This window comes from Callithrix jacchus, chromosome 12 (genome assembly GCF_049354715.1).
Source record: "Callithrix jacchus isolate 240 chromosome 12, calJac240_pri, whole genome shotgun sequence".
NCBI lineage: Eukaryota > Metazoa > Chordata > Mammalia > Primates > Cebidae > Callithrix > Callithrix jacchus.
The window spans coordinates 91,071,542-91,092,776 of record NC_133513.1 but is presented as its reverse complement, the minus strand read 5'-3'; the positions used below and the strand labels follow the sequence as shown (position 1 = coordinate 91,092,776).

Genomic DNA, 21,235 nt, shown 5'->3' with positions numbered 1-21,235 from the left:
CAAAGTGCTTTCTGTACAAATACAAGGGCTCCAAGCCCAAGACTTAGCACAGAAGCACACCCACCTTGAATGAGACACATTCACCTATTAGCTCTGATATACAAATCCTTGCCAGAGGCCTAAGGCGTTACCCCAAGTTCCCATCAAACCACCTCACCACAGTGACAGCAATTCAGAGTGCTGGTGGGCAGAAGCTTGTGCTCATTAATTGGTAATGAAGAGGAAATTATTTCTCCTTCGAAGTTGTGTTTCTGCTGATATCTTGGTGAAATTCCTTCTCTCCCACCTTGTTTATTAGTACGAAATGCTAAAAAGAGACATCATTTATCTACATTATTTTCTGGATGGGTCAGTCAACACTTTAGAGGTCAAGCTGTCCTAAGAAAAGTGGTTTTCAGTTAATGGCTAGGAAATGGAGCTTTTCTTGTAAACAAATCAACAACCTTGCAACTATTTAACTCTTTTTTGTTAAAGAGAAGTATTCAGAATGGTCTGTGAGGAAGAAGGATATATCCAGAATGGCTCAAGACTAAGAATGATTCCTGCAACTCTGGATCCAGTGAACTATGAAAGCCAGAACCAACTCCAAGAAGAAGGAGAAGGCATTTGTAACAGCTCCGAGGTCTCTTCTGCCTGCCCAGTGCTGCGCATCATTGACACCTTTTGACCAACTGGTTTCCAGGAAGATCTCAGACTTCAGTCTGATGTTCACAGTGGGACTGACTTTTGTGGCATTGAATAGATGTGGAAATTTCCCATCATGCAGGAAGAGTCTGTCAGAATCTAGATGTTGGCCTGACCTCCCCATCCTGACCCAGCACAGGCAGGGCCCCCTAAAGACAACAAAAGGAATTCCTACCACCACAATGATGGGGTCCTTGGGGACAGGGAGATCCTTATAGAACTCTAGCAAGACATGGCTCTCCCACTCCACCATGAAGAGGTTGAAATCCCTTTGGAAATAACTGGGATGTAGAAGGCTGTGCTTCCCCAAAACTCGTCCAGACATCAGTAGAGGAGGTTCCTCAGTATGCAAGAGGGCCCCTGCCTGCCAGATGGGTCTGGGACTCCAAGGAGAACGGCACCTGCACGGCTCCAGACTCTGTCAGACCAAACACTGTCCGAACGTGTGGTCTAGAGAAGAGGTTCTCAAATGGCAGCAGGCATTAGAATTATCTGGAGGACATGGGAGAAGACAGATGCTGGCCTCATCGCCTCCAGGTTTCTGATTCAGTGGCTTTGTGGTGGGGCCTGAGAACTGGCATTTCCAACACAGTCCTGGACCATGCAGATGGTGCTGATCCAGCACCACACTCTGAGAGCCACTGGACTAGAAGTGGGGGTCGCCTGCCTCCTGCTCTGTCTCGTGGCATCTGAACAGGCTCATCAGACTCAGCCCTGGCTTCTGGTAGGGCTTGCCTGTCTCCCCTCCCTTGCTCCTGACTTCTGGCTTGGTCTTTGATAACCCTTTGATGCTAATGTCTCTCCAGCTAACTCCTGGCTCTGGTCTTGACTCAGGTCCTGCTTGATCCAGGGATCTCCCTTGACCTCTGTGGCAGGTCCCCTGCCTCTCTGTCCTTCCAAGCCAGGTCAAGGGAATTCCTCACCAGGACAGTTCCTTGTTGTCCCTTCCCAGTTCCTGGAAGCTGCAGATGAGCTGGTTACATGAAAATTAACCCTTTGGAATCTGTCAGTCCCAGTCTTGAATGATCACACATTCTAGCTGATAGATAAAACCAATGCCTAACAAAGAGTCTTTTAAATGTTTACAAAACTCTACATGAACAAACTGAAATGCAAGATAATACAAGACCAGGCCAGGCATAGTGGCTCATGTCGGTAATCTCAGCACTTTGGAAGGTTGAGGCAGGTAGAATACTTGAGGTCAGGAGTTTGAGACCAGCCTGGCCAACATGGTGAAACCCGGTCTCTAAGACAAATACAAAAATTAGCCCTACACAGTGGCGTACACCTGTAATCCCAGCTACTCAAGAGGCTGCGGCAGGAGAATCACTTGAACCCGGGAGGCGAAGGTTGCAGTGAGCTGAGATCACATCACTGCACAACAGCCTGGGTGACCGAGCAAGACTTCATCTCAAAAAAAAAAAAAAAAGAAAGAAAGAACTAAGATCATACAAGATTGAAGATATCTGTGTTAAGTTCATGTGTACCTCTCTTTAATCAATACCTCTGTTCCTGAAATTATTTCCCATGGAATATCTCAATGAATTCCAGACATGATTCACAAATAATGGATCTGGGGTTGGGAGTGGCTCCTAACCCTTAGCATTCATTTTGGCTACGCCCTCAAATAGTCAGCAATCTTCCCAAAGGGGCTGAGAAGAGGCAAAACTCTGGGCTAGGAAGAACCCTGTTCTGCAAAGAGAACACTATAGTCTGCAAAGTTCCCAGGCTAGCCCACAAAGACCTGTTGATCTCATCCACCACGGGAGATGCAACACAGTTACTACACCAGTTGCTTTAAAGGACCCAGGAAAACAGCAGAGAATAAGAAATGTCTTTTAATTTAACTTGTCTGGTGTTGCTTGAGGAAAAAGGGGTTCAATTACCGGCAGATGAGAAGGTCAGTGCAGACTTGCATGACTTCCTGAAGGGACCTCGGGGGCTGCGTGGCTGTGGCACTGAGTCTTCATTCTGCCTCATTTCCCCCCAGAACTTATGATTTTAATTTACCAGAATAGAAGCATATTCAGGTACTATGCCTGTGTCCAGCTGCTGAGACAGAGAAAGCGGGCATCTGCAGGTACCACCAGGTGGAGCGGGAAGAGGGAAATGGGCAGGGGGAGGTATTCTTAAGGGAACTGGAGAGTGCTTGGAGGTGAGTTAGAGAGGGTGTGTGTCGAGGTGGTAGAGGAGGGAAGGAGAGAGGGCAGGGAAGGCAGCAGGCCAGGAAGAGGTCCTGAGGGGAGGAAGAAAGAGGAGGAGGGAGGGGAGGAGAGCCAGGATACTGAGCTTCCCTAGGTGAGAAGGAGTTACAAATGAGAAAGGGATGACAGCATGTGTCTTCCTGAAGGGCAGTAAGAGACTCTGGGGAAGAAATGCTCATGAGCAATTGATCTTACAGAGTCCAGACATCTCTGGGAATTCAGGGCATTTGTTCGGGATTCCTGGAGGCGGAAGTGGAGAATCCGAGTCCTAGTCTCTGCCTTTTAGCAGCTTATAGCTTATTAAACTCCTCCCTGTCCCGTCACTCCAACCCCCTTATCAGTGCCTGTCCACCCCACACCTCCTGCAGAAAGGTATGACTGTGAAGTGTTAAATGCCAGCTCAGGACAGTAACCCGAAAGATTAAGTTTACAGTGCCCGACTCTAACCAAATCCCACCCCTACTCCAACCCTTTCAGAAGGCTGCAGCGGCCCCTCTGATCTGCCGAGCTAAGGTCCTTGCTCAGGTGGCGCACAGCTCTCTCAAGGTAATCTGGCTGGGCTGCTCCCTCTTCAATCCTCTTCCTGCCAGCATCTTCGACCTGAGCCCAAACCAAACACCTCTGCCTTCCTCTCCCCTTGCCCCTCACCCTGCACTGGGGACATCCTCTCCTCTCGTCCAGCTGCAGAGCATTGTGTGTGACCCTAAGGAGGCTGAGTGACTGGGTGTCCCCCTCACTCTCCCCCAGGGCCCAACTCTGAGGCACAGTCCCACCTTCATGTCACATCCTCCCTGTTGCCCCATACACACATACACACAATCCCACTTCTGCGTGCCCTTAGAACCCAGCAAGGGTCCCTGGTTTGGTCCTCCTGCTCTAGAGGGCATCGCTGTGGCCCTTGTCAATTAGCCCTCATCACAAAGCAATGAGCTTCCGCTCGGTTTCCAAACCCACGCTCTTGGAATTCTGTGCCCAGGAGGTGGAGCCCATTTCTAGCCCTTCCTCTTGAGTGTGCACCCAGGCTTGGCTCTGTGACTCTTCCAGCATCTTCTATTTTGAGAGCATGCATGCAAGTTTTTGTGGGAGAAATTGTTGAGGAGTTGGTATCTGAATTAGGCCTGAAGGGTAGGTAGAATATGGAAAATGAAGTGAGTAGAGGCAACAGGAGATTCCTCCTCTCCTGTGGGCAGTAGTGATTCTTCAAGATTCTTGAGCTAGAGCAAGACAACCCTTCAGAAAGACTGACATCAGGAACAGTGAGATGCAGGGAAAAGTGGGAGCGGTTGGGGGGCTGTTGCCATAGCACTGAGGTCAGAGGGGGCCGGAATGCTATGGCAGGACAAACAGGTGCAGAAGGCAGTACTTTAGGTTCAGTGAAATGACTCACTCGAGGCCACACAATTCAGAAGCAGAACTGGAACTCAGGTTGCCCAATTTTAAAAGTACAGTTTCCTCCATACTGAGTCACAGAGGAGGAGAGGCTAGAACTGAGTCCTGAAGGCTGCTGAGGAGGAAGCTTGCCAGCAGGCATAGGCACTGGACAATCCACCAGGTTCACTACCAGCTTCACCCAGGTGCATCCTGGAGGCCATCACTTTCTGCAGGAGATTCTGGCCTTCCCACTTGGGAGGGAAGTACAGACTCTGACAGGCAGGAAGGGAGGGTTGAGAAGCACCCCCTGGGGAAGAGATTCATGCTAGGTGGAGGCAGAGAGAGGTGATGCTTACACAACCAAGTCCCTGGGTACTGGCTGAGGGATGTGGGGAGCTGCGGTAACTCCAGACACCTGCACAGTGCTCCACGGCTTCCAGGGCATGGTAGAGCGTTATTCCCGACCACCTCACTTTCCCACCTCTCTACCCAGTGTATCAGATCCACCCATTCAAGGCACTTCTTCCGGGAAGCCTTCAACCCTCAGACTTCCCTGCTCGGCACCCACCCAGCCCTGTGCTTTCGCTGTCATTGACCACTTGCTCCCCTCTGCAGATTACAAGTGTGTGATGTTGGCCAAGTCACTTAACCCCTCTGTGTCCCAGTGTCATTGTTGGTAAACAGGAGGCAAGGAAAGCATTGTCCAGGGGTTTTTGACCCCAGCCAGCCATGATGATAATAGCGACAATGCCTTGTCCTTATGGTTGATTGTGGCTCTGTCTCCCCCACCATTCGGCAAATTCCTGGAGGACAAGACAGGAATCACATCTGGCTCGTCTGTATCTCCTTGGAAACTAGAAACTGGCACACACGACTAGGTACACGTATTCAATCTGTGAGCACTTCTGGAGTACCTACTATGTGCCAAGCCCTGTGACAGGATTTGGGTTTAGAGATAAATAAGACGCTCGGGGGAGGAGGGGCCAGAGTTAAGGCAGGCACAGACTATTGTAAAAAGAGTGCAGAGAGGGTCACAGGTGCCAGGCTGAGGCCAGGTGAGCACAACCAGGCAGGCAGGAAGAAGAGAGTATTCTCAATCAAATCAAAACTGATGGAGATGAATCCAGTGGTCCCATCTGACCCCTATAGCAATCATATTTAAGGATGAGGAGAGGACGACTCAGCCAAGGAAATCTCACTGCTGGTACGCCATGGCTGAGGCTGGGACCAGAGCCCCTCACTTCTCAAGGTTGAGGGTCACAGCACACACTGTAGAGATCTCCAACTCCAGTGCTCCCCAGCCTTGGCCTCTGCCCAGAGTCATGCAAATTAAAGGACTTCCGGGCAACATCCATTCATTCCCTGGTCTCTATCCTCTGCCAGCCCTTGTGCTCCAGGATATTTTTAGTTCTGGGCAGCCAGGCCTGGTGAGTGACTGGCAGCAGGCGGAGCCCACGTTTCCAAACCCTCTGTGTTGCTCCTGGCTCAGCATGAGAGGTGGCTAGGTGCTAGGAGGGGGCTTAGGCATACCTGGCACCCAAGCCCACAGCTGCCTCATTGTCCCTGGGGGAGGAGCTGGGCTGCTGCCACTGACCAGAGGCTGGGAGCATTCTTTCCTGTTGATTCATCACAGGGAATGTTTTGGGCCCAGCTGGGGTGGTACAGGGGCACTGGGGGGACATCCTGGACATGAGTTGCCAGGAGTGGATGGCAGGTCCCTGGCAGCAGGGTCAGTTTGACCTGGCTGTCACCCAAGATCGAAAAGGTCCATCTTGACATCCTAGCGCTATCACACTTCACCTAACAAGGCTTATTTGCACATCTGCCTCCCACACCAGACCGGGAAGGCCCCCTCCCAGCGTCTAGCACTTCAGCACCCTGTCTAGCATGTAGGAGAAAATCAATAAAGGCCTGTGGGATGAATGAAGCTTTGGAAAGACATTCAGGCAAGGTGGAGGCAAGAGGGGAACCAGGCTGGGCAGCTCTGGGCCTAGGGAGGAGATGGGGAGGCTGGAAGCTTCTGCCCATTTTACAGACGGGGCCATTGAGACTCAGGGCAGGACCAGGTCTAGGGGAAAGAAACTGGGGCTGGGACTGGGGCGCTCAGCTCAACTGAGGGGAGTCCTCCTGGTCAGCCATGTCCACACTCTTTAACTTCACAGCCCCTGCCCCCTGCATTAACATTCTGCCCCCTGAGCCCGACAAGGGCCAGGACTGCATCATTCAGCTCTGTAAGGGGAGTCGTGGAGGAATTGGATTCTCCCATTCCCTGTTGATTGCCTGCAGGAGCAAGTTATGTCACCTGAGCCTCAGTGTTCCCAACTGCACAATGGGCAGCAGAGCTTCACACCGGCGCGGATGTGGTATTCAATAAACCTCGGGGGACCCTCCTGTTCCTGCAGGAAACCATCACTGTACAGAGCCACCTCGACCTCTCTGCACTGAGCCCCGGCCTCCCCAAAAGGGCATCCACCTTGTCCTAAGTAACCGAGCTCGTGCCGTTAGGCCGTGACAGCCTGGCACGCCCGCGCGAAGGGCTCTGTGCCGGGCCCTGGCACCCACCGGGACTCGCGGACTGGGACTGTAGGTGGGCGTCATGATCTTGTCTGGCAAAAGGGAAAAAACTGCGCCTGGGAGAGGGACTCCCGTGGCTGCCGCGGCCCTCCCTGCAAAAGCCGCCGCGGTCCCCGCGCAACCCTTTCCCGGGAGCTCCGCTCCCCCCGCCCCAGCGGCTCCCGCCCCCGGGACTTCCCGGGCCACCGACTGCGGCAGGGCGCCCCCGCCTCCTGGCCCGTGTCCACGGGGGGCGCCGCGCGGAAGGCCGGGCGGGGCGCCCGCGGACTCCAGGCCCGCCCGGGGCGGGGCCTGCGGGGCCTCCTCCGCGGCCAGCTGGGGGCTGGGGGGCAGCGGGCGGCAGGCGAATAAAAAGGCCCCAGGGCGCCCGGGGAGGGAGCCGGTTAGCTCTGCTCTGCCAAGGCGACCACTCAGCCCCGGACCGTCCGCACTCCAGTTGGTGAGCCCCCGCCTGGCCTGGCCCTGGCCCCTGGCCCTGTATCTGCCTCTTGCTGTCCCGTCTGTCCTTCTGTCTCTGTGGGTCTACAGGCTTCTGAGGGTTCCTGGAGGCTGGGCCTGGGTGGGAGTTGAGGGGTCCCAAGGACCCTTAGCCCGGCCCTCCAGTTGCTCACCAACCTGCTTCCAATTGGACAAGTGGCCAAGTTGGGGAGTTTGGCTCAAGGCCCGCCCTGGGTGGTGCGCCCAGGCCTCGGGGATGCCTGCGTGTCTTGTTTGTGTACACGCCGTGTGTAACCATTGCTCTGCCTTCTCCCAGGGAGGAGGCAGGAAAGGGGTAAGGCGGGTTCACATGTCACATTTAAGACTTGGGGGACAAATTGCCAGGACTGATCTGGGCTGTCCAACTATCCAGACCAGATCTGACTATACTGGGGGGTCGGCCTGTGACAGAAACACGGAAGGAAAGGGGGCCAGAAGACTTCAAGCCCCACCTTTCTTGTCTAGACAGGTAGAGCTCAGAGACCATTTGTTGACACTGCTTCGGGTCACAGAGTCCGTTACCCCGGGGGAGGCCACAGGGCTGAGGAGGCTGCTGAGAAGAGCTGCCCAACTGCAGAGAAGGGGGGCGCGATCCCAAAGCTGCTGCACCCTCAGGACGGCACCCCCCATGCTCTTGAATACTCTTGGGCATTTGCCGTCTTCTAGCCCTCCCTACCTGTGCCAGGTCAGGCCAGGTCCCAGCAACTCCTGGCACACCTGGAGCAGGTGCCTCTGTGCCTCAAGCTGGCACGGTCTTGGATCTGTATGGCATTCAGTGAAGAGCACCCTGCCCGGTGCCCTCACACCACAGCCTGGGTCATAAATCCACCAGCAACAGGGTGGAATTTCAGTCGGCTCCCTGCCTTCCTTTCCTCCTCCCCCTCTTCCAACATCCATTCTTGGTTTTAAGAGCCTGGCATCTAGCAGGCTGCCTGGGTTTGAATCCTCAATGGGTAAGTTACTTGACTTCCCTGGACCTTCTCATCTGTAAAATGGAGATAGGTATTTAATGGGTATTTTAAAATGTATGATTATTATCCTCCCTTCCCTCCCTTCCTCCTCCTCCTCCACCTTCCTTCCCTCCCCTGTCCCCTTCTCCTTCACATGGAAAAGGAACCTCCACTTTCGAGGCTGCTTCCTTCTCTGAGGGAGGATGCACAGCTGTTTCAGTCTGGAAAGGAAGCATGGGAGGGGTCAGGGAGACTGCAGAGGTGAGAATGGGAAGGCCCCTGCAGAGCCTCAGGGAATGGAGAGGTGAGCATCTGGGCTCTAGTGTGGGTGGAGGGAGAAGGGGCAAATCTAGGGAAGGCTGCAAAGAAGAGTCCGAAGGACTTGCAGTTGAGATCGGACATGACCTGCATTTCCTTCTTCGTACAGAAAGACGGTGGGACCAATCGAGACCAATGGTTCTATCGTAGCTGTTTCAGTAGCTGCTAATAATAGTTCATTGTTGGCTGGGTACGGTGGTTCAAACCTGTAATCCCAGCACTTTGGGAGGCCAAGGTGGGCAAATCACCTGAGGTCAGGAGTTCAAGACCAGCCTGACCGACATGGTGAAATCCCGTCTCTACTAAAAATACAAAGAAATTAGCTGGGCATGTTGGCGCATGCCTGTAATCCCAGCTACTTGAGAAGCTGAGGCAAGATAATCACTTGAATCCAAGAGACAGAGGTTGCAGCAAGCTGAGATCATGCCATTGCACTGCAGCCTGGGTGACAAGAGCAAAAATCCATCTCAAAATTACAATAATAATAATAGTTCATTGTTCCTGAAGACTTGCTCTTCTAAGGGTTTAATGTTTCTTCATTTAATATAAAGATCCTATGAGGTAGTTGCTATTATTATCCCCACATTACAGAGGGAGACACTGAGGCAGCAAGAAACTAAGTCACTTGCCCAAGATCACCTAGAAACGAACTGGTGGAGGCAGGATTTGAACCCAGGCAGTCTGACACCTAGCCTGTGCTCTCAAGCCCTGTGCTGCCACCTCCCATCCATGCATCCACAGATACGAATGAGTGCCACCTATACATTTGACACTATTTTGGGCACTGGGGACACAACACATCCCCACTCCCATGGAGCTTCATTCCCAGAACTCGTCTAGTGCACTTTTAGGAGCCCACTCCACCCAGTGCTGCTGGCCAAGGCCATTAAGAGGGAGTGGGCCAGAGGCCATCCATGGAAGTGGGAATGCCAGGGGCCTGTGAGACCCTCCCCGCTCAGGAGGATGAGCTGCATGATTCCCCAAGAGAAGCCATGGCCATGGAAGAGGCAGGTCTCAACTGAACCAGCTTTCTTAGCCTGCCCTCTCCATCCACTGTTACAGGTCAGCCTCAGCTCCCATCGGCAGCACAGCCTCAGGGTGGAGGAGCTTCAGCATTGGTGGCTCCAGAGGTCTCTGACAGCCCTAACCAGCTGACTCTCTCCTCTATGCCCTTCTCCACCTGGTCCCAGGACCAAGGCTGATGAGTGAAGGGGAGAAGACCTGCACCCAGCTTCATCCCCTCTCTAAGCACCCAAAAATCATCTGATTACAGCCAGGGCCTTCTCTCTATTCACTGCCCAAAACCTTCCCCTGGCCCCTTGCTTCCTGCAGGATGAAGGCAAACCCTCTGTGTGGTACACAAGGCCCTTCATCAGTGGGCCCAGCCTGTTCCTCCATCTCTTTCCCTTCTAAGCCCCCACACTGTAGTCTTGGGGTAAGAGAAGGGCGCCTCCTGCTCTTCCACGAACTCACCTCTTTCCCTCTTTGCTCATCCTCGTCTCTCTACCTTGAAGGCCCCTTTTCTCACCCAGGAGAACTCTTATTTGTCCAGTAAGACTCGGGTTAAGTGTCCCTTCTTTGAAAGCCTTCCCTAATTTTTCTTCCCTGAGCTTTATGAGGGTAGGGAGGGTGTATGGTGTCTTCATTTCTGTGTCCCAGCACCTGGCCTAATGACTGGCCTGAAGCAAGTATTCCAAAAATGTGAATTGAATCTGAAAGAATCATACACCTAGATGGACTGGAGGCTCTCATAGACTATCCAAGCTGCAGGAGGGATCAGATGATAAGTGGTTCCATCTGCTCACTTTAGAAATAAAGAGTCAGGACCTAGAGAGCTGAAGAGACTTGCCAAGCCATGCAGCCAATGAGTAGTAGAGTCCTTGATGCCCCTAATAACCCTTCCTGCTCCAGCCTTCCAGGTGCCTTCTGGGGTGAAGGCGGCATTTCACACATTTGATTAGGGTGCTAGGAACATCAAAAGGTGGTGGCAGTGCCCCTGGGGTAGATATTCTTGATCTGAAAGCATCTTGGAGTATCCCGCATGACTCAAAGGGTGGACCACCTCGTCTACCTGCACATAAGACCTTAGGTATATAAAAGCTGCTGTTTATTGTGTGCTCACCAAGCACTGGGACTTTACTAAGCACTTTCCATACAGTGTTTCATTTAACCCTCAGCAACACTGTGAGATGGAGATTACTATCCTCATTTTACGGATGAGGAGACTGAGACTCAGTGAGGTTAAGCTTAAACTTCCTCAAGGTCACATGGGGAGTAAGTGTAGGGATTTGAACAAAATCAGCTAACCTGGCCCAGACTCAATTAATGCCACTATGTGTTCATGCATGCACTTGCACATGCGTGCGCGCACGCGCGCGCGCACACACACACACACTTGACGGGGGAGCCTTCTATCCTTTGTCTTGCCAGCAGCTGCCAAAATTGCTGAAGAGGCCTGAGGTCTGGGCAGAGGTGGTGATCACTGACATGTTCACTCATTCCTCAGGTATCTTGGCCTCAGCTGCCCTTGAAGTCACCATGGCGAGGTCCCCAGCAGCCACCCTCTACCTGTTCCTGCTGCCGCTGCTGCTAGACCAGCCCCCTCCCAGCAGGCCACAGTCACTGGGCACCACCAAGCTCCGGCTGGTGGGCCCAGAGAGCAGGCCAGAGGAGGGCCGCCTGGAGGTGCTGCATCAGGGCCAGTGGGGCACCGTGTGTGACGACAACTTTGCTATCCAGGAGGCCACAGTGGCTTGCCGCCAGCTGGGCTTCGATGCTGCCGTGACCTGGGCCCACAGTGCCAAGTATGGCCAAGGCGAGGGTGAGTGACTGGTGCCACCCAGCGGGATGGCAAGGAGATGGTAACAGTCTTCTCTCAGGCTGGGCTCACCGACGCCCACCCATCCTTTAATACCCTGCTCACGTGACGTCCTCCACAAGGCATTTCCTGAGTGTCCCTGCTGCATATGGCCCCTGCTCCCACTCTCCCATTCTCTCTTGTAATGAGGCAACCACTGTCAACACCACGAAACTCTAAGTTCCTTGAACATAGCAATTGGCACACAGTGCTTAGAGAATGTTGAATGAAAAAATGGGCAAACAGGTGGGTCTGATGCCTACAGCTACCTGGCATTTTCCAAAAATAGATTCTGCAAGACCCAGTGCCCAAAGGAGGTCACAGGCAGGGTTATAGAGACTAATTCCCCAGGGGACCCAACCTGCCTCCTCCCTGCCACTTTCTCCCAGGGTTTGGAAGAGGTGACTTGATAAGTGTGGTGTCGCATGCAGGAGGCAGAGCCTGTGACCTGCCTCTCTGTGCCATCTTTGAGCATTACCCCAACTCCACAGGACCCATCTGGCTGGACAATGTGCGCTGTGTGGGCACAGAGAGCTCCTTGGACCAGTGCAGGTCTAATGGCTGGGGTGTCAATGACTGCAGTCACTCAGAAGACGTAGGGGTGATATGCCACTCCCGGCGCCATCGTGGCTACGTTTCTGAAACTGTCTCCAATGCCCTTGGGCCCCAGGTGAGGAGGCTGTTCAGGCCCTGGTCTGAGCCAAGAGCAAGGTCAGAGGACAGAGAACCTCCCAGAGGATGAGCCTGGAGGAGAAGGGAGGGGAAAGGGGCTGACTTGCACTGAGCAGCCTCCCCGGGGCCCGACCCCTGAGTGTGCCTGCAGCAGGTGCGTAGAGGGCCCCAGCCTGAGGCAGGCCAGAGGACCAGAGGACCAGAGCTGAACCCACTGGGAAACATAGAAGCTGTTCCCATAAGGAAGACAGCAGTGGGGTAAGGGGCTCCCTCATCCACGAGGCCTGGCATCAATTGCTGCCTCTTCCCAGCACAAACAACCCTGAGCTAAAAACAGCCCAAGTCAAACAACAGGAGCGGGGAGGGCAGGGCAGGGCTCTGCTGCCAGGCAGCCTCCAGCCTCAGCACAGCTGGCCTGGGCCACTGAATGCAGTGTGTTGTGATGGGGGCTCCATACTGGTCCAAGTCATCCCAAGGCTACGGTTGTGGGTCTTGTGGGCCAAAGGATCCTGCCATGGCCACAAGCAGCTGGTCTGTGCCCATCTCAGCTCTCCCAGGGTGGCGTGGAGAAGGCCCCTCCATGCCCAACAAAAGCCTCCCAAATTTCAAGGGCTCCTATCCTGATCCCAGAGAGGGCCAGATCTGCCTAGTTCTCTCCAGTTTGACAAAGTCGAGGAACTGAGGAAAAGGGCTTAGACAAGCTGAGGTTCTGCCTTGCACCTACTATGCCTCCCCCTCTCTGAGCCTCAGTTTCCTGGCCTGTTCAATGACGGGGCTGGGTGGGATGGTCTCTAAGAGCTCCGAGCCTTGGTCTTCCTGCATAAAGATCCGCAGTGAACTAACTGGAGGAGCAGGAGTCCCAAGGTCCCCAGGTGACTGTGCACCCTGCAGGGTCAGCGGCTGGAGGAGGTGCGGCTCAAGCCCATCCTTGCCAGTGCCAAGAAGCACAGCCCTGTGACCGAGGGAGCCGTGGAGGTGAACTATGAGGGCCACTGGCGGCAAGTGTGTGACCAGGGCTGGACCATGAACAACAGCAGAGTGGTGTGCGGGATGCTGGGCTTCCCCAGCGAGGTGCCTGTTGACAGCCACTACTACAGGTAGGAGGGCGGCTGGCATACGGCAGGGTTGTGGGCAGGGGCTGAGTGTGTGTGCTCGTGTGTACACTCGATGTAGGGTGTGTGCATGAGCCTGGGCGTGGACTTGTGTGAGGGGCAAGTGAGTGTGCACACAGGTGAGTGTGTGATGTGTGTGGTACATGGAACCTTGCAGAGTTCAGCGGGGACTGACCGGTGGTGGTGGTGTCTGTGGCAGGACACCTAGCAGGTGTTGGGATTGGGGGAGGGAAAACAGGCCCTACTGAGGAATGTGCCCAGATTTCCTGCTTCATGGGTACCTCAGAATAATAAACAGGGAAGTGAATGAGGAGGACCTTCAGGATCTTGGGAAATACCTAAAAACAGTCAGAAAATAAACACTGCACTTTCAAATTATGTAAACAGAACTGACTAGGTACAGAAGGCTCCCCTCAGTGAAAACAACTGAATATAAAACCAGGTGTCCCTGGTTAAAAAACTAGACTTTCCTGCAAATACTTTCAGTGACACCTACATAGTTTAGGCAAACTGTTCTGGCCTCGGCTAAGCCAGGGACTGGTGGTGGGGCTCTGGGGAGGGCCTCTGTGAACATCCCAACTCTTCCCTCCTGAATATCCTCAGCTCTGATCCAAGCCAGGCTGTGACTGGGTTGCGTGTAAGCGAGGCGTGGGGTGGGGGGCCTGGAGAGAGGAGACGTAAAAATATTCTGTCGGAACCATGGCTGAACTGTCACAGCTGATTGCATCAGCAAGTAAACAACAGCCACAGTCACAGTTCTGCCAGATCCGTGTCGGGGAAGACTTGTGTGTTTCTCATCAAGGGAGAAATCTCCCGCAGGACGTCTGAGTCATCTGCCTCGTCCACCCCATCAGTTTTGATCCTGCTTCCCTTAGGGGTTAGAAGGCCCTCATTGCAGTGTCCTTGTATCTGACTTAGAGGACCCCCGTCCTGAGGAAACAGGGGTGGTGGTCAGACAGCGGCTGCATCCTTGGGGATCTTGGGATGCAGCCCAACTCCCCCTGCCTGGTAATTGCACACCTGGGTCTCGCTGACTCACCTGCCACCCATGAAGAGGGCAGGGCTGATGATAGCCTGGATGTCTCTGGCGGGCCACCTCACCAGCAAAGCCTTCACCTCCCACCTGTCCCCAAGGGCCTCTTCTCTTGGGCAATCCCTAAATGCTCCCCTTCCTCTGGACTCGGGAGAGGACAAGCCTGAGCCGCCTGTCCCCACTATAGGACTGGGTGAGGGACCTTGGTTGCCTTCCTTGTAAAATTATTATTTGTAAGATGGCCACCCCATCAGGGCTGCGGTGAAGCTCAGCATTGAAATAAGATTTGTGAACAAGTTTACAAACTCTAAAGTGCTGTACAAACTTAAGGACAACTATGAGGAACCAGGTGACGGGATGGGACTTCCATGCCCCTTCCACCTCCTGTTTTCTCCCATAACAGGAAACTCTGGGATCTGAAGATGAGGGACCCTAAGTCTAGGTGAGGAGCGGCACCCTAGGGGGAGGAGGCAAAGGGGTGTGGCATGAAGGACCTCCTTCCCCTCCCCAGCCCTCCTTCTCCTTCCCCTCCCCAGCCCTCCTTCTCCTTCCCCTCCCCAGCCCTCCTTCTCCTTCCCCTCCCCAGCCCTCCTTCTCCTTCCCCTCCCCTGCCCAACCTCTCCTTCCCCTCCCATCCCCTCCCCTTCCCTCCTCTCCACCTTGGCCTCCCTTAGTCCTGAAGCTCTTCCCTCAGCCCCTCCTCCACCCTCAGTCTCCCTGTCCTCTAGGCTGAAGAGCCTGACGAATAAGAACTCCTTCTGGATCCACCAGGTCACCTGCCTGGGGACAGAGCCCCACATAGCCAACTGCCAGGTGCAGGTGGCTCCAGCTCGGGGCAAGCTGCAGCCAGCCTGCCCAGGTGGCATGCATGCTGTGGTCAGCTGTGTGGCAGGGCCTCACTTCCGCCCACAGAAGGCAAAGCCACAACGCAAAGGGTCCCGGGCAGAGGTGAGCCCCAGGGGCCCTGCACCCCAGCCTGGAGGCACAGGTGGGACCCTGCCTGGTGGGGGCTGGGGGAAGGTCCAGGACAGACAGGAGAGAGGAATCAGACTGGGAGGAGGAGAGTGAATCACAGAACTGTAGAACCTTGGAATGTATTAAAAGGGATCATTTATAGCCCTACCATAAATGGAAAGCTGACATCACCGCCTTGAATAGAAGGCGACCATAAGAACAGTAATTAAATCCTAACTACATTCCACTGAGGGCCAGTATTGAATTTGAGCCTGGTCCTTTGATGAGCAAGTGCTTGTGAGGTGGTACAGACAGCTCAGCGCTGCAGTGAGATGGCCTCATGAGATGGCACAGACAGCTCAGTGCCACACTGAGATGGCCTTGTGAGGTGGCACAGACAGCTCAGCGCTGCACTAAAATGGCCTCATGAGTTGGCACAAACAGCGCCGCACTGAGATGGCCTCATGAGGTGGCACAGTCAGCTCAGCGCCGCACTGAGATGGCCTCGTGAGGTGGCACAGTCAGCTCAGCGCCGCACTGAGATGGCCTCTTGAGGTGGCACAGTCAGCTCAGCGCCGCACTGAGATGGCCTCTTGAGGTGGCACAGTCAGCTCAGCGCCGCACTGAGATGGCCTCTTGAGGTGGCACAGACAGCTCAGCGCCACACTAAGATGGCCTCATGAGTTGGCACAAACACCTCAGCGCCGCACTGAGATGGCCTCTTGAGGTGGCACAGTCAGGTCAGCGCCGCACTGAGATGGCCTCATGAGGTGGTACAGGCACCTCAGTGCCACACTGAGATGGCCTCCTTGATGAGGCTGTGGTGGTGAATGGTGATTGAAGAAATGGGAGGTGAAGAAAAATAGCTTATTCAAAGTGACAGCTATGGGAAGTCAGAGGCAGGACTGGAACTCCCATCCTTGGCCCTGGTCAATGCCAAGGAGCTTGAAGGAGCCCTGGCTGGCAGCCCTCCCTGACGCAGATTTCCCTGGCAGGAGCTGAGGGTGCGCCTGCGCTCTGGGGCCCGGCTGGGCGAGGGCCGGGTGGAAGTGCTCGTGAACCGCCAGTGGGGCACAGTCTGTGACCACAGGTGGAACCTCATCTCTGCCAGCGTTGTGTGCCGTCAGCTTGGCTTTGGCTCTGCTCGTGAGGCCCTCTTCGGGGCCCGGCTGGGCCAAGGTGAGTGAGGCGGCCTGCAGAGGGGTGAGAAGGCCTGGATATACCACTGGTCCATGTCTTGAAGGTGGAGGGGAAGCCGCCAGTGCAGGGTTGTGGAAAGGGAGCCTTGCACACAGCACCTTTCTCCCTACCTAGGGCTAGGGCCCATCCACCTGAGCGAGGTGCGCTGCAGGGGATATGAGCAGACCCTGAGTGACTGCGTGGCCCTGGAAGGGTCCCAGAATGGCTGTCAACATGAGAATGATGCTGCTGTCAGGTGCAATGTCCCTAACATGGGCTTTCAGAACCAGGTGAGTGTGCGTCTGAGCATGGCCTCAGGCTGGGGGCTGGGAAGCCCCCAGGACACCACATGGAGCTAGCGGGAGAGGTCCAGGAGAAGCAATCAGCGCCTCTGCTTTGGGCACCAGTCTACCTTCCCTTAAAGCCAGGCTGGCTGCAGCCCCTCCGAAACGTCAGAGGTCACAGGGACTCTGCAGGTGGTGTTCTCCCATACCCCTCAAGTCCCCTGTGACGCTGGGAAAGGTGCCTGGGAGAGAGGGCTGCAGGGCTGTCGGCACAAGGGAGGCTGTGTGGGATGCTCGGGTGCAAGTGTCAGTGCACTGTAAGCAAGTCGCTGGGGCCACTCACTGTAAAACGGGGTTCACGCTCTCAGGGGGTCACTGTGAATGAGGCAAGGGACATGAAAGCCCTTTGCAATTACCAGTTGTCGTTAATGGTGGAGGGCAAGTGCCAGAGCAGGAGAAGCCCCCAGTGCAGGCACTTTAAATCAGATTTCTCCAGCAGTAAGGGACATGAGAAACTACCTGTGACACTGTCCTCACCTTACAAAGAAAGACCAGTGCAGAAAGACCACCTTACAGAGAGGGGGAGGTCTGTCCAGGGTGACACAGTGTGCTGTCCTGGGCGGCTCTCCCCGCTCGCAACCCCGAGCTCTTCCCTGCAAGGCTGCCCCACTCCTCACACACCCCTTGCCATTGCAGGTGCGCTTGGCTGGTGGGCGCATCCCTGAGGAGGGGCTGTTGGAGGTGCAGGTGGAGGTGAACGGGGTCCCTCGCTGGGGGACTGTGTGCAGTGAAAACTGGGGGCTCACCGAAGCCATGGTGGCCTGCCGACAGCTTGGCCTGGGTTTTGCCATCCATGCCCACAAGGTAGGTCCCTGTTTTGTTTCTTCCATATGACCTCTTACCCTCCTGGACTGGGGCCCGAAACTTCCCGTGCTAAAGCTGCTGCCTCTTTACCCATTCAGCAATTCCTTACTGAGTCAAACTATGAGCTGACACAGTCCAGGGTGTTGGGAACAGCATGTTAAACAAGAAGACAGCCCTTGCCTCAGAGCATCCAGTCCAGTCAAGGAGGCAGTCATTAATGAAATGGTCAGTGAGTGACACAGCTGTGTCTGCAGCAAAGATGAACAGAAGCCAGTCAGACAAGGTGGAGGAGGAATGAACAGCTTATGCAAACGCCCTGTGGCCAGAAGAAGCTTGACTTTGCTGAGGAAATCAGGGTCAGGGGTTGAAGTGTGGCTGTCGAAAGAGTGCTGTCAAGCGTGAGGGCAGAGCAGGCAGAGGTGAAATCACTCAAAGCCTGCAGTCCACATTTTTTAAAGATTTCTTCCTTTGCTGTTTGGAAAACAGTTGGGTGGAGACTAACACGAATGCAGGGAAACATACTCAGGAGGCTGTGGTAGTAGCCCAGGTGAGAAGTGTGGACTGGACCAGGCAGCCCAGGGGAAGTGGACAGATCTAAATTATATCAAGAAAACAAAATCAAGAGAATGTGGGTCTGACGACAGAGAAACCTCTGTGACTGCACCCAGACTGGCTGCTGCAACATGGATGGGCTCACCGCTGAACACAACCGACAATCTGAGCTGCTTGAGGAGCCGTTGGGGAAATGGGAGAGCAGCACCCAGGCAGAAGGGCGGGGAACAGGACCCTCCTCTTCAGAGCAGTGGGCTGCCATCTGGAAGAGGGAGGGGTGTAGGGCCAGTAGTGGAAGCCATGGCTAGTGGATTTTTACCTCCATATGTGGAAGGTATTTCTAATATAGAAGGGTCCAGATGTGCCATGGACTGCCCAGGGAATATGGGTTCTCATCACTAAACGTTTTCCGGCTCACACTGGACACAACCTGGTGGGGGTGGAATGACTGGGGCCACACCTCAGATGGGAGTCAGGAGGTGACTGGAAAGGCATGCTGACTGGGTGATGCTGGCTGTTTTCTTAGGAAACCTGGTACTGGTCGGGGATGCAGAGAGCCCAAGAGGTGGTGATGAGCGGGGTGCGCTGCTCAGGCACAGAGCTGGCCCTGCAGCAGTGCCAGAGGCACGGGCCAGTGCACTGCTCCCACAGCGGTGGGCGCTTCTTGGCTGGAGTCTCCTGCATGGACAGTGAGTGACGGAGGGCTCACAGGGCTGGGGATGGGTAGGCCTGTGCTCCCCCTCAGGGAGGGCCCTGCATGCGGGTCCCAGGTCCATGGCCAGCAGCCACCATGGGGGAATGGAAGTACCAGCTCTGCCATTTCCCAGCTGGGTGGCCAAATCACCCATCACATCAGGATCCAGACCCTGCCCATCTCATGGAGTTACTGTGAGAAAGAACACTGAGAACGTGTGAAAGCACAGGACATAGAACAGCATTTTTCAACTTTGAGGTTATGACCAACAGTTTAAAAAAATGAAGCAGGACAGAAAACAGTAAGGGCCGTTTCTTCCTAGAACTATGTGTGTACTGGGTTACAGCATAAAATGTATTTCTTATGTGGTGTGTATTCAGAAAAGCAGTTTGAAAGCTGTTGCGTTCACATACAAATGTGTGGCCAAGGCCCAGCTGTGTGTTCTCTTCCTGAGCTGAGGGGTTTACCCAAAAGACTTTGGGACAAGGCCACTTGTGGCAGTGCTCTGCCCCACAAACCCAGATTCTTAGGGCAGCAGCGTCTCTGTTTGACATCTCCCAACCAGGTCGATGCCAAGATGGACTATATCCAGTCCAAAGGCTACAGACAGAATCAACCGAAGTGGCCACTTGACCTTCTTCTTGGCCAAATTTCAACACCAAGACATACTTAACCTTTGTCAGTGATCTCTTGGCTTCCTCTGTCCAGAGCACCCTCCACATTGGGCCCACCCATCAGACCCCTCCCCTGCAGGGATGGGGCATCAGAGTGGACCTCCCCAGCACCAAGGCCTCCCCTGCTCCCCACTCAACTCCTCTTCCTGGGAACCTCGTACCCTTCCCTGCCCCACTGCCTACAGTGGCAGCTGTCTTCTTGAACACATTTGATGCTTCCCGACCGCTGGGCACAGCCAGCCAACCTGCAGCCTCTGTCACCACCTGTTTTTCCCCTCTTCTTTTCACATTTCTTTCTTTCCTTTACTCTCTCTTCTCATTCTCTGAAAGCTTGCCTTCTTAGAACTCTAGGTTTGTCAGTGGGCACTTCCTGGCTCTCTCCAATATACACCACAGGACCCCACATGGTCAACTGCCAGGTGCAGGTGGCTCCAGCCCGAGGCAAGCTGTGGCTGGCCTGCCCAGGTGGCATGCATGCTGTGGTCAGCACTGCGGTAGGGCCTTGCTTCTGCCCAGGACTACTTTAGTGATAGTGATTTTTAGTGACAGTACAGGTAAAGTATCCAATTTAGATATCAGCAGAGCTTTCTGAAAGGATTGTATGAGCTAAGCTACATAAACGTTCTTTACAGGCTTAAAAGCATTTTACCTAAGAAATACTAGCTTACTTACTTCCACCACCTGTTTACTGTGGGCCAGATGATGGTCTAAGCATGTTATAGGTGTCATCACATTAATATCACCGTTATCTTCAGCTTACAGATGACAAAAATGAGAGACAAAAAGGGTAAGCAGTTACAGAGCCAGTGAATTATGCAGTCAGAAAGTAAGCCAAGAATGAACGCAGGTGGTCTGGCTCCAAAACCATGACACTGAAGCTGCCTTCGAGGTTTAGGTGATAGACTTCCTTTACTGTTATTAGAACTCATATCTCCTGACTCATATGCCCTTCTTTTGTGGGGTCCTCCCGGAAGGTTTAATCTGGGGGCAAGCCTGCCCGCCATGCTGGAGACTAAGCCTGGCTGTCTTTCTACACTTTGAGTCACTGCCATGCCCTCTGCTGCCCCAGGTGCTCCAGACCTGGTGATGAACGCCCAGCTAGTGCAGGAGACAGCCTACTTGGAGGACCGCCCGCTCAGCCAGCTGTATTGTGCCCACGAGGAGAACTGCCTCTCTAAGTCTGCAGATCACATGGACTGGCCCTATGGATACCGGCGCCTATTGCGCTTCTCCACACAGATCTACAACCTGGGCCGGACTGACTTTCGTCCAAAGGCTGGACGCGAGAGTTGGGTTTGGCACCAGTGCCACAGGTTAGAGCCTGCCCATGCCTTGGCACTAGAGAGTTAAGAACAAAATGTAGGGTCCAGGGAGCAGTATGGCCCTTCCCTGGCCACAGGCAAGCTTTCCTGGGAAGGGTGTGCACTCTCCTTACTGGCTTTGCCTACAGGAGGCAGTGAGGAACGCAGCGTTCACCTGCCCCTCCATGGCTCTCGCCTTCACTGTGTCAGTGGTGCTTGTGGGGTCTGTTTCCCATTGCAATGTCCTATAGAGGCGTCACCGCCAGCAGAGTTGTTCTGTTAGAATGGTATCTGACACTTTTCTGATGTTGGATCATACAGAAGCCTTGTCTTCAGAAGCCTGGAAAAGTAGGGACTTCCAGAAACCTGGAGGCTTAAAATAGACATCGCATCCAGGGTGCTGGCTCTGCAGGAAAAGCTCGCTGGTTCCTTCAGCAGCAAGGCAAGGCCCTCAAAGAACAGCATCAACAAACTGGTACTA

The 21,235-nt window shown here is 54.2% G+C and overlaps 1 protein-coding gene across 2 annotated transcripts in view; it reads left to right on the top strand.

Moving 5' to 3' along the window:
* The window catches only part of LOXL4 (lysyl oxidase like 4), a 46,937-nt gene that overhangs the window by 18,107 nt on the left and 7,595 nt on the right, over positions 1 to 21,235 (top strand). The window contains exons 1-11 of one of the 2 annotated variants that reach the window (XM_002756504.7): positions 7,209 to 7,272; positions 11,085 to 11,399; positions 11,927 to 12,105; positions 12,999 to 13,204; positions 14,656 to 14,694; positions 14,981 to 15,200; positions 16,202 to 16,385; positions 16,521 to 16,675; positions 17,366 to 17,533; positions 18,612 to 18,774; positions 20,523 to 20,766. In XM_002756504.7, coding sequence (XP_002756550.1) covers positions 11,117 to 11,399; positions 11,927 to 12,105; positions 12,999 to 13,204; positions 14,656 to 14,694; positions 14,981 to 15,200; positions 16,202 to 16,385; positions 16,521 to 16,675; positions 17,366 to 17,533; positions 18,612 to 18,774; positions 20,523 to 20,766 — 1,841 coding nt within the window. In that variant the 5' untranslated portion in view covers positions 7,209 to 7,272; positions 11,085 to 11,116. Of the gene's footprint in view, positions 1 to 7,208; positions 7,273 to 11,084; positions 11,400 to 11,926; positions 12,106 to 12,998; positions 13,205 to 14,655; positions 14,695 to 14,980; positions 15,201 to 16,201; positions 16,386 to 16,520; positions 16,676 to 17,365; positions 17,534 to 18,611; positions 18,775 to 20,522; positions 20,767 to 21,235 lie in introns of those variants that run through there. The other variant, XM_054243229.2, reaches the window with a different exon arrangement.